The sequence below is a fragment of the Nymphaea colorata genome, chromosome 1 (assembly GCF_008831285.2).
Source record: "Nymphaea colorata isolate Beijing-Zhang1983 chromosome 1, ASM883128v2, whole genome shotgun sequence".
Classification (NCBI taxonomy): domain Eukaryota; kingdom Viridiplantae; phylum Streptophyta; class Magnoliopsida; order Nymphaeales; family Nymphaeaceae; genus Nymphaea; species Nymphaea colorata.
This window is the reverse complement of record NC_045138.2, coordinates 39072555-39085276: the sequence shown is the minus strand read 5'-3', so window position 1 is coordinate 39085276 and position 12722 is coordinate 39072555. Positions and strand designations below refer to the sequence as shown.

The 12722-nt window shown below is 37.8% G+C and overlaps 1 protein-coding gene across 2 annotated transcripts; it reads right to left on the bottom strand.

Annotated features, from left to right (window-relative positions):
• Window positions 1-259: 259 nt before the first annotated feature.
• LOC116256212 (spermidine synthase-like) lies at window positions 260-7371 on the bottom strand. 2 transcript variants are annotated; one of them, XM_031632511.2, is made up of 12 exons: window positions 7062-7371; window positions 6658-6696; window positions 4584-4793; window positions 4321-4362; window positions 3556-3632; window positions 3333-3455; window positions 2602-2706; window positions 2424-2496; window positions 2130-2201; window positions 1466-1661; window positions 1016-1148; window positions 260-547 (listed from the first exon to the last, which is right to left on the bottom strand). In XM_031632511.2, the coding sequence occupies exons 3-12, from the start codon at window positions 4759-4761 to the stop codon at window positions 479-481; spliced, it is 1068 nt and encodes a 355-aa protein (XP_031488371.1). In that variant the 5' UTR covers window positions 4762-4793; window positions 6658-6696; window positions 7062-7371; the 3' UTR covers window positions 260-478. The 2 variants fall into 2 exon arrangements, with proteins under 2 accessions (XP_031488371.1, XP_031488363.1); XM_031632503.2 differs by lacking the exon at window positions 6658-6696 and having other exon boundaries at window positions 7062-7364.
• Between the last annotated feature and the right edge of the window lie 5351 nt (window positions 7372-12722).

The following is a 12722-nucleotide window of genomic DNA, read 5'->3' as shown; positions in this document are numbered from 1 at the left end:
GAAAGGTGGGACGGGCGTCAATCATCTTTGCTGCGTGTTTTAAGCTTCACATATATCAACCGGTTTTGAAACGTAAACTAGTTGCAGATCTCTCTCTTTCTCTCGTGTGTTTGTGCAGGCAGCAACTGTGAAGCAGTTGCAGAAACCACGTTTAGAAATTCAAGACACACAGAGAAGATCATAATGCACCCGATGACTACAAGACAGTAAGCATAGACAAGTTAGCATCTCAGAAGGGTCTGCCAGCCAACACCAACCGTAACTATAATCAGAATGACATTGATAAACAATAGTGATGACAATAGCAACAATAACTTCCTGATGAGGAACATCGCATTATAAAATTCACACACTTTGTAACTCAGTTCCAAATGCCGAACTCTTCTATCATTTAATTGGGCCAACGAATTATTGTTCAGAACGATTTACTATACTTCAAAGAGAAATTCTCAACTCCTTATCCTTGCTCGAGATGGCCTCACCAGTGAAGTAGTCCTTGCACCTCCCTCTTCATAAAGGCTGGCAATGCAAAGGCTGCTCTGTGCATCTGTTCAAACACAACGCACTTGGTTCATATCCAATGTGTTTCCTCAAAAATCAATGATGCACTAGTTTCATGTAGTCAAAGATAGCAGAACGACTTTATCAGCAAGCACATGAGAAATTAATAATCCAGTCCCTTTTTCAGATATAAACATGAAATAATTTCATATAATTCCTCCTAAAGAGTTTACTTAACACTGCAGCAAGCAAGCAAGATTGGACTTAAGACAGAATTATAAAAACCATAAAAATGTCTTGCTGCAATATCCGAACTTACAGTAGGAAATTGACTGGTCATAGTTGCATTCGCAATGAAGTAAGTTAGTCCTGATTTCGAGTTGTATCAAATATTGGCATAACCATCCCCAAAAAAAGGATGGATTTGTGGGCAATTTCAAACAAGTTTTATAGCTCATAAAACTTAGATTCAGCTCCTCAAGAAAGCTGGGGGTATAATAAATGGAATAGTTACCTCCGAGTTGTAGAATTTCAATTCCCGCTTTGAGTTTGTGGAACCTTCTAGCCTCTCAATTGGGTTAACAGGTTCCAATAAATTGTTAGGTTCACCACCTTCTGTTGAGCAAACCAAGAATCCAATCACCCCACTGCAGGACCAGAAAGCTCACGTAAGATTATAAATCAAAATTCAAAGTATACAGCAAAACTCTTCAGATTGTGTGGAGTTTAAAAGGAAATCCAACATCAACAAGAAGACGGTTGTTTCCCATACCAAACAAGCTTAAACAAAACTAACTGTGATATATTAGCAGCTTCAGAGATACAGCAGGAAAAAGCATGCTTCCACAAAATGCATTTCTCCGCTTAGGGAGAACATGGTCTGTACATGTTTGTGATGTGCGTGTGCGTGTGTGCTCGTGCAAGAGAGAGAGAGAGAGAGAGAGAGAGAGAGAGAGAGAGAGACCTAGGATATGTTGGGACACTTGTCCAGGCATAACGAACTGAGCCCTTAAACACAACACGGCAGTTCGTGAGAATGTCTCGGATAAGTTGTTTCCCTAACCACATGCTCTCCATCTGATTAATAAGGATGCCTCCTGGCCTTAAAGCCCTAGCAGTTGAAACGAAGAATGGTGTTTCAACAAGTTCCACAGCAGGACCTGAATATAATTACCCATGGATAAGGTACAGGAGGAAATTATGAATTCATAAATGCATATACATCCATGCCCATCAAAAGAAAAGCGATCAAGAAATTTTCAATAATCATCCAGGATTGTTCTACTGAGCTAGTCCATTCACTGGACATCTGCAGGCCACCACAAACTAGTCCATCTAGACTGTCCAACTGCAGCCAGACTGACTCATTAGTGAAAAACCTAGAATACCGCACTTGTGCAAGTCAGGACAGGATTTTATTACTTTCTTGGGGGCATACTGATGTATCGGACCTGCTAGGTCCTGCTTGGTCAGTAGATTTTGGATCAGGCTGACAGATAGACTGACAGAAAAGCCAAGCCAGTCACAGCTAGGATAAGATCCAAGATCCTGATCATGGCTTAAAAACTGCCATATTAAAGTTTATTAATTTATGAACCAAGACAGTTGATCGAGTAACAGTTGAGTACCAATTGGATCCGAAGAATCAACAATGATTACATCATAAGTTCCACTTGGTGCATCCCTCAAAAATTCTGTTGCTGCAGAAAATAAATAAAAACTAGTTAGTATGAATAGATTTCCTGCATAACATATCACATTTAATAAGCAAAAAAACCCAACTAGCAATTTAAAAAACACAAATTTAAGACACTTGAAAAAATGATGCTTTAAACTTTAAAGAACAGTAAATTTGCACATCTTGAACTTACAAGACTTGCATAACCAACATTCATAAAAAAAAAAAAAGGATCTATGCATACCATCACCAACATGTAGATGAACACGAGGATCCTCAAACCCTATGTACAAATCTGGGAAAAATTGCTTGGATACCTATAAAAGAAGATTTCTTTGCATTATGTTGGGCTTCCAGAAAATACAAGCATCTTTCAAACTGTTACTGTTGATATAGGCACTGCCATGTAAGAGATGACTTACATTAATGACCATTTCATCGATTTCACATATATCAATGCGTTCAACAGATGGATGCCTAGAGATTTCCCTAAGAACACCACCATCACCACCTCCAACAACCAAAACCTGCATACAAAATCAATTATTAAGCATATATAACCGGAAAAGCCTTAACATTAATTATTCAGTTTTGAGAAGGGAAAATCTCCGCAAACAAGTTGAACTAGCATGAAGATTTTATATCAGCTGGTGAATTCACTTATAGATGGAGATCTCTTTTATCTACTGAAGGAACTCTAGGATCGCACATTTATCAGTGTTTACAGCCAAGATCTTGCTGATGTACGGAAAGATGACCATTATTTATATGTCGCAATCTCTACCTAAACATTACATGCAACAATCGACTGCATATACACACACATACACGTGCACAGACATAGATGCACACAAACACACATAGGTACACAAGTATAACCAACCTCAGAGAAACCTGCTCATACTAAGAAACTATAGTACAAACAAATGAAGTTTCAGATCAGATTTAGTTGACCCAGAAAAGAATCACCGGATGATAACCAACTTAAAACTTTGTATCATGTGTAACTACAAAGCATAACGGTTGAATAACATGTCAAAAAACTACAACTTAATGCAAGACAACAAAACCTGCTGAAAACCAAATTTCAACAACACAATCATAAGAGGTCCCAGCATAGATTAATCAACAGTGGGAGGGCACAATATTCTACATTTTTTGGAGATTTGATTGAACAAAGTGGAATATGAGCTATCATCTCTTGGTAGGCACATTCATCCTTCTCCGACAATTGAACAATGCCATCAAGCACAAGCACTTTTCCATATGATGTTGACTGCACAAAGAAGGCTCACCTTGTTATGAACATGGAAGTCATAAAGAATGATCTAAGGTATATATTTGCACTCTAAAACAACTCTAAGAACAAGACTAACCTCAAAGACCATAATTTCTTGATATTTTGATTTCCCTTGATATAAAATTTTCTCCACTTTCAGTGACTGTGCCTCTCCTGAAACCATATTTATTGTTAGAAAGCTCAAAACAAAAGGTGCAGAGCAAGAACACAAAGACACTCTTATGCAATGCACAGCAAGAACATAATAAGGATTTTTACATACAGTCGTGCATAGACAATAAAAGTAAATTAAATCTAGATTCACAGAAAGAAAAGAATTTTATCTAACAGTACATAGGAAAGATATGACACTGGAAACAACAGGAATCAAGAAACATCTGAGGAGATGCATGTTAAAAGAATGCAATCATCAATCAATGGCTGCCAAATAAACCACAAACGCCATCAGTAGAGTGCTGTTCAGGTCACCTGGCACCAGAAACATCATTCACAGAGTGCAGCTTGGATCACAAACCAGGTGACCTGGTGCACCACGAGGACCACATGCTTCTTGCCTAGTATGGTGCATCAGCAATACACCGACAAAGCCCTTCCTAGGAGACATATGGCACTTGGTTGCACTGCACATGCAACACCAAGGACCTGATCTTAGTTCCTGTCCATATGGTGTCTGGACAATTTTTACTCAATCACTTAACCAAATATTTTTTTAAATGCACAGAAAATATCAAATTTTTCACCAGGAAGTTTGACTACTATATCGACATACGGTAATACTTAATGAGTAGCTCACGATGCATATCCAGATTACAAAAGGATAAGAAGCCTCTGTCGATCTTACCAGACCACATGGGGTTGTGATAGAACTGGACACTCTGATCTCCTGCAGTAATAACAATCAAATTAAAAGCTTAGTCAGCACAAAAATGACTTATAAAGCCTGGATCAGGAAAAGTGTGCCATGAACAACCAGGCATCCATTGAATCTAAAAGCAAAAAAAAAAAAAAAGCATGAACTTTTAGCAGAGACAACTTTAATGCCTGGTAATTGATAACAAAGAGCAGATGCCAAGCACAATAGCGAACAAGAAACTAGCAAATTACCTGAACATGACATGGGGAACACAGAAAACCACCCAGGAACAACTTCAGAGACACATTTCTTGGTTTCCTCTTTTTCATCAGAGGAAAGGGCTTCATTTGTCACACCAATTTCGCCATTCTCCTTCACATTTGAAGGCTCATGACATCTCAGTAGCTCAGGTGCACACTCTGCCTTCATTATGTATTGCTTCCCTTTGTAGCCAGATAAGCCTGTTTGGTTAAAAAAACACCATCCAAATTAAGTTATTCATCATTAAAAGTCCACAAGATAGAACATTGGCAAATCAAATTAATGGCTAGCATACACTACAAATTGCCATTACAATGATGAACTCATGAAAGTAGAAAAGATTTTACTCTTCAATTTTTACAGGGAAAACAATGTCAAATTAAGCAACCTAAACAAAATTAAGTGTTCCTAAAATGTTGATTATAATTGCAAAATTCACATTTTATTTGAGGCATTTGTTAAATGAGAATGTTGCATTCTGTTTGTGCTGCAACACAGAAGTACGCTTGTCCACCAACTTTTTGTCCAAAAAGTTTCTAAAGCAGAAACTGCCAGGCAGCAGCCTTTTGTTCACAATTGAAACTAAATGTACAGGGCGTAGAACTTAATTAGAAACTATTGACCGCAACTCCAACTGGTACCTGCCTTACTGGAAGAGAAGCACATTATACTTGAAAAATGATAATAATGGGAGGAAAGGGATGCTAGAAATGTTTTACTTTGAGGAGTAAATTAGAATTATCCAGGTTGGTTGGGCATAATTGAGAGCTACCTTAATCACGTACTTTGTGCAGATTGCATGCAAGCAACATGACACTTCTATTAACAAGCCTTAATCAAAGAAGTCAGTCTAAGGATGACCACCATTGTGTACATATATCGTCCATCTCAGAACTGTTTAACATATATCCACAGGGAAAAGTCAATTCTTCTTCTCCTTTTTAAACTTATTTACTAGCCTTGAGCTTAATTTGCGGATCTATCCAAGTGCAATTTTCCCATTAGACTACTAGCATAAGTATCCATGGCAGAATTAAGCATACTACGACATGATGGTTAGCTTAACAGTAAGTGCCCTTCCACAGTTTTCTTCACCTCACATTGTTAAATTCAATATAGAACATTTTTCACGATAAGTAGCTTATGCCTTCAGTCTTCAGACAACTAATCCACTAGATAGATATGGTATTCTCAAGTTCTTTGTGATGATGCATGATTTCCCCTTTTGGTGATTTACTTTGAAAAACCAAAAGACGCACATTGTCAAATTCATATTAACCTTGCTGATAAAAAGTTCGAGTTCACAGTCAAAACAAACAACAGAAAAAGGTTGTGACGTTTGAATGTGCTGACATAATACCATCAGCGACTTCCATTTCTTGGCAGCTGGGATTTGAAAAGGCGTTTCTGAACTTTTTTTTGGGTCTTGCTCCTTAAGTTTGCGTGTTTTCTTAGCTTCTCCTCGACATCCTATTTTTTCTTCTTTTTTCCCGTTGAGTAATACTTTGATTCATATACTTGAAAAAAATTATGTGGTTTAACATACAAAACGGAAAAGGGAGGGGAAAGGGAACCAATAAGCGTATTCATGCTAAATTTGCAAATCATCTAAATGGATAGGAACGGATGGGATATAACAGGAGAAATTCGTAACGCTCACGAAGCAAAGCTAAACACGCAGCAATGTTCATACGAGCTCACGTCACTTCCCAACACTCCATAAAATCCTGGATCTCATAAAGAAGGAAGATCTTGGACGAATAAACTCTTCAACCTTAAGAAAAGAAAGAAGGAAGAACGTAAAAGGGAAAAAAAGCTCAAAGAAAAATCCAGCAATAAAGTTCATTAAATTCAAGAAAGAAAAAACATAAAACAGTTTCATGTCAATTGAACCAAACAAAAGAACCAGACGAACAAACAGCACTTGAATTCGAAAACAAGAAATTCATCGATACCATGTTACGAGTTAAACCTCGGCCATACGTTGCAAAAAAAGAAGACAAAAGAGAGGGCGGGGGTGGGGGGTGGGTGGGAAAGACTACACGTGAACTCAACAAAGTTCACCTGAAAGTGGCCGCTAGAAACTCCGAATCATTCAATAACCTGATAACAAAGAAGTAGGCAGAAACACAATGAGAGACAGAAGAAAGAAAAAATAAGCAAACCGATGTAGAAAAACCGGTGAACTTGGAGAGAGAGAGACAGACAGAGAGTAAGAGAGAGAAAGAGGCTCTTGAATTTCCTTTTACTTGGAGAAGCAGAACAGGGGTGCTGCAAGCAACAATTTTACGAATACAAAAAAAAAGGAAAAAGAAGAAATGGGACAGAGAGAACGATCGGTCGACAACACTAGTAAAGTAGGAAAACCAACCACGACGCATGACACCAAGAGAGAATAGGCGGGAGAAAACTACACAGATAGAGAGACAGAGAGAGTCAGTCAGCAGTCCAGATTTGAGAAAGCTTACTGGAGGAGGACCAGAGGGTTTCTTTGCTTCTCCTTCTTTCTCCTTTGAGGCTTTGCCTCTCTCTATCTTCCTTTGCTATCTATGCTTGCTCTCCCGCTTCGTTGCTCGCTCGCAGTTTGACAACCTCTCCCGCCCTTCGTCCGGCATAAATAGAGAGGGGAGAGTTCAGGGGAGAGAGAAGGAGAGCCAACGCCTTTTGAACGACGACCTTCCATAAATTTCATCTGAATTGACAGTTTTAGCCCCTCTCTTCTTCTTCTCCTCCTCCTCCTCCTCCTCTCTCTCTCTCTCTGCTCGCTCACTAGCTGACTGACCGACCGACGGACGGAAACGTCACCAAGCGTCTCTGTCTCTGTTGAGTTTCACCCTCCCCCCCATCCCACCTATCCTCTGATTGGCGTCTTCTCGTCCTTTTGCGTTGCCGCCGGGGCCCGCTGCGGCTGGTGGGAAGAGGGGAGGGTTGGTGGTGGGTGAGAACAGGACTCATGGAGTCAGCGCGATCTCTCTCTCTCTCTCTCTGTGCAGTCCTCTGGGTGGGGGAGAGAGGAAAAATTACACTCCTGCACGTTCCATGAGAGAGACCGTGTTCTCGTCTCATCTCTGAGAGAGTCCAAAAGCCTTCACTGCACAGTAACCTGATTCCGCGGAAGTTACTGCTTGAAGTTTCACCGACAATCCGTCCACGTCCTTTTGTTACTTCTCTCTGTTGCATTGATGCTAACGACGCCGCTATCAACAACCCATTATCCACCTTAACCCTTTATTCCAACATTGTTTTTTTTGTTCCTTTTTAGCTTTTCCATTGATTCTCCAGCGAGGAGTTCAGCAAAGCGAAATCGAAGGTGACAGGGAACCTACCATCGAAGCGCAAAAGCAAGAATCTGCCATTTTCTTAATAGACGTTTGGGTGCGTGAAGTCTTTCAATTCAAGAGTTAAGCGTTATAAAAACATCAATAAAAATATTACAGAATTCAAGAAGACGGTACGAGTCTTCTTGCCAACATCGCACAATGTAGTCAGTCGATTTCTCAAATTGAAAAAAGAATCACGCTTTCAACAACATCTGCTTTGAGGGCCTCACTTTCGAGATTTTGATGTCTTAGACTTTACTTTTCGACTGATTAAAAGGCAAATCTGAGCTTCATCTTCACGCTGTTCTCTTAAAAGGAGATTGATTTCTGTTACACAGCGCCAAGAATAAAAGCTTTTGTTTTTGCATTTCAAAAGCACAATGGACAAGTGCAGCCACTCTCAGTTTACCATGTCGCATATCAAATTCAAATCGTCCCGTTCACAAAGACCACGCAAACAGTCGGTGGCAGCGCTCAAAATTTCTCCTTCCCCTTGAATCTCTAGTCAAAATGAGTAAAGATCTTACGTCCAAATCTTTTGCTGTGGAGGACAAGATGAAGGGGACACGTGCCTGCTTCTGGATCACTTTTATTATAATAACTACGAGCTCAAATCGACACGCCAAAAGTTAGTACTCGTGCATTCGTCTTCTGGTCATGAGAAAGATTTATTGTTATATTTATAAAGAAAAGAAGCTGCAGATTGGCGTCCTTAGATTTCAATCTCCACAGGTTCGAGCTCGAGGTCCTCGCCACCAACCTTTGGGGAGTTATGAGTTCCCTCAGCCGCCAAAGAAAGCTGGACCTTCAGTTCGTTCATCATCCTCGCCACCAACCTTTGGGGATTTGCACTTCCTTCAAAAACTTTTCTTCGAGAGAAGTACCGACAGAAACACGTCTATATCGTATAGCCAAAATTTGCCCATATTTCGATGGTGGCCTCACTTTTTCAAACATCCGTTTGACAATAGATTTTCCTCTTAACTGGCAAGAACGCAGAGAACATGTTAAAATATATCTTCTTCAAGAATGTTATGATTTCATGCCCCCATGCTGAATCCCTGGAAATGATACACATGGGAAAGGCTTTCACAGTCTTTGTGACAGCAGCATGGAGCTGTTCGGACCCACCTTTTCTTGCACATTATAGGTGAAGGAATCTTCAACTCTGACTCATGATTTTTCTGACTGATTTATTGTATGGGTAGCTGAGGCCCAATTGTGGTCTTTGGCCATGTGCAATTGTTAAAGCAATATTATGTCAACTCTTTCTTCCTTCTTTGTTAGGTTCGTCTCTAAATTTTCTTCTTCTTTTTTCCTTGGTAGCAAGATTAGGAAGCGTGGTTGGTGAGAGAATATATAAGCACCAACCATTTGCCCAATTAGTTTGAACCTCCAAATACAAGAAGAATGCGTCCAAGAAGCCGAAGCCCCTTTTCCCATTCATAGTCTTAACGTTCACTCCATTCAACTTGAGAGTAATGTTTGTTACCATTTGCAGTAATTGAGAAAAATAGCGTCCATCGAACTTTCTTCGATCCACTAGCGCAACCAGCTACGTTATGCCCTCAGAGCCTAAGACCATATTACGGACTTGCTCTTGGCATCAAAACAATTTTCCTTTATTGAACTAAGGGTTGATGCTAAAACCAGGTTTCTAATGTGGTTATGTAGCTGTATTGTTACTAGCACCCATTTTATTTTTATGTTAGCTGTCTTCTGCCTAACCACAATAAAGAAAATAAACTGGAGAACATAGCTCAGAAAGTGGACCTATTTAAGATTGGTCAAATAGCTAAAGTTTGAGATGTAGTTAGCCCTTTCAATTTACAAGATAAGTCTATATAATACAAATTTTGTGAAAGAAAATGATAGAGAATTGAGAAATGTAGAGTTGGTTCAAGCCAGATGCCAAGGAAAAGAAAATTGGAAACAATATGATTAAAGTCCAAATATGGTCTTGGAAATCAAGCATCTGTTCTTCACCCTACATTAGCTAAGTAAGAATGTACGTACCCGAAATTTAATCATCACTTTATAATTAAACATTTGTGCAAGCCTAGCTTTCTAAAGGTCAAACAGTTACGATGCCCGAGCATAAAATTTCTGGTTGATTTCTCATCAACATATACAAAAGCGTCTCATACATGGCACTTGGAAAATGCATGAATTTAATCGCAATTAGCCGTTTTAAAAAATTTTATTCTTGTTTAAAATAGCTAACATCTAATCAGCCATTTTTTGTTTAAAATATCTCCATAGTTTTCCAAACTTTATATTATCTCTCTAGTGACCAATCAATAAATAGTTATGCATCTGCCAACTTATATTGTTATTATAAGGTGTTGTTGCACCAAACCGTCATGATTGAGTTGCCATAAACAAAAGCTTTCAAGAATAATTGATAAAGTTTAGTTGATCACATCATAGGAAAATTCAAGACGATGCAATTTGGCAATTTTTTCTGTTCCAAAGTTCCAAATGATGCATGTTGAAGATTCACTAGCTACAATCTCGAGCCTCTTATTTGTTATCATATAATGACCAAATCGCTCAATTTCAGACTGGATTTGTAATGTATGTACAGGGGCGGAGGGAGGGGGTGGGCCACCTAGGTCATGGCCCCACTCCAACTAAGTGAAAAAAAAAAACATTGAAAAAGTTAAAAAATTTTAGTTGTGTAATGTATTTTTGAGATTTATGTTCATTTTGACCCTACCTGAATCCGAGGTTGGACTGTTTGGCCCGACCTTAAAAAAACTCCTAGCTCCGGCCCAGTGTATGTAGTTGTTTTAGGACCAAATTGACTGTTTGCACAGTTCGCTATAAAACCATAATGCAAATAAGAGCTCCAAAGTCGAACCAGTGCTAGAATTATTGTAAATCTCAAATTAAAAATAAAAAAAAATACAAATTAAGTTGAAAGCATGTGCACACTGTCAGAAACCAATAAGAGGGAGGAGGAGATCTTCGAGAGCCCATCTTAATTGGCTGGCAGGCGCATTTCTACCACATAATTGCTCAATCATGCAAATGTTGGTTGCGCATTGAAAAATATTATATTATATATATATATAAAGAAAGAGATAATTGAGCAGTAGTTTTTAAGAATCATCTAACCATCTAATTAATGATTAAGATGAAAACAAGGAGAAAACAATGATGGGTACTTTCATTATTTTGTATTATTTTACATTTTTTTTCTCTTGTTTTTCTTTCAACCATTTATTTATTTTTAATAGACGGTTGAGGTTAGATAGTTGGATGGCTTTGAATAGACACAGTCATCACTATATGTATATATATTATTAATAATGACTAAAATTTAAAATGTATAGACAAACTAAATACCAAAACTGCACAGACCATATGATCAATTTGAGTAATCATAATTTCACATGTAATACCTTATGAATCATCAGTTAGCTTAATCAGACCGCTTGTAAATTAATATGAATAGTCTTCATTTCTACTCAAATCACATGTGTTATGTCACTAGAAAAATACTTTCTTACTATTTTTTCTTTCTTTACTAAATACGTACATATATGAGCTAAAATTTGCAGGCCATCCGAATGTTCCAACTTCTCACACACACAGCCCGATGCATATATATGTGTATATATAGAAAGTTCATGAAATATGTAATCAAAGTAAATATAAAGATTACATAAACTAATTTATGAGTAGTATAATAAATTAGAAAATACTTATCAGTGTCGTATATAAAATGATTTTTCCAAAGTCACACTATAAGTTTTCAGCCACATTTTAAAAAAAGTAACTTTAAACAAGATGCATTGTGCATAAGTTAATTGGGTAATTGATATTGAATTCACAAATCTTCACATTTACTCTGTTCACATATCAAACCTAATAACCTTGAATATCGTGCCTGTCAAAAAGATGTTCTATCCTTAAAAGATAGCCTAACTAAATATGTACGCGTATATATTCGGTTGATACAAGTTATATAAAATGTCAATTAATTGGCAGCTATAGCCTCTTTGCATGCACATCGAGCGGAGGTAAATCTAGAGACAGATTTAGGAATTTTTTATTGTAGGGGCTGAATTATAATTTCAAAATTTTACATAACCGAAATATAATTTTTAAAATTTTTTATATAAGTCAAACTAAAACTTTTAACATTCACGAAATAAAATTTTTATTTACTAAAAATCTAAGGAAAGAAGCTGCCGAGCCCTTTGCGCCCCGGAGTGGGTCCATTAAAAAACTTGCATGAATACATGCTGGGTTGGGGCTCTTGTACTTGGGTGCAGTTTTTCAATAGCTTGTCATCAGTTTCATTTGAAGATGAATTTACGCGAAAAAGTATATTATTATAATCTTAATTAAACGATTAAAACATTATTTTAAATTAAATATGAAATTGTATTGTATAATGCGTATCGGCCGCTGCATTGTTGCCGCAACACCTTGCTGAAATTGTATACATATATTAGTTAAACACAGATGTAAGTTTGTTGATAGGACGGTCTTTGGCTTTTGGGCATTCGATATCGGTCATCTCATGTAGCAGTGGTAGAAATACTTGTTGATTGGTGTGGGCAATTGCCCACATCAGCCTAACAAAAAACTTATTATAAAGTTTTTATATTACAGATGTGTAGAACAAACTTATGCCGCCAACTCTAGTAAAAAAAAATCTTGGTTCCGTTGTTGTCATATATAATTCATGAACACAAAGTCAAACCTTTCTCTCGACTTGGATATGGTATGGCGTTTTGGGAGTGCTGAAACTGCACCGACACGCGTCTACTCAGAATTTGCATTTTTTTTTCTATG

What these genes read in the sequence shown, in the direction of transcription:
- LOC116256212 (XM_031632511.2), bottom strand. Translation starts at nt 4,761, where the DNA reads ATGAAGGCAGAGTGTGCACCTGAGCTACTGAGATGTCATGAGCCTTCA. An exon ending in AGTGTCCCAACATATCCTAG is followed by an intron (nt 1,149 to 1,465) that starts GTCTCTCTCTCT and finishes CTGGTCCTGCAG; the next exon opens with TGGGGTGATTGGATTCTTGG. An exon ending in TGAAATTCTACAACTCGGAG is followed by an intron (nt 548 to 1,015) that starts GTAACTATTCCA and finishes GTGTTTGAACAG; the next exon opens with ATGCACAGAGCAGCCTTTGC.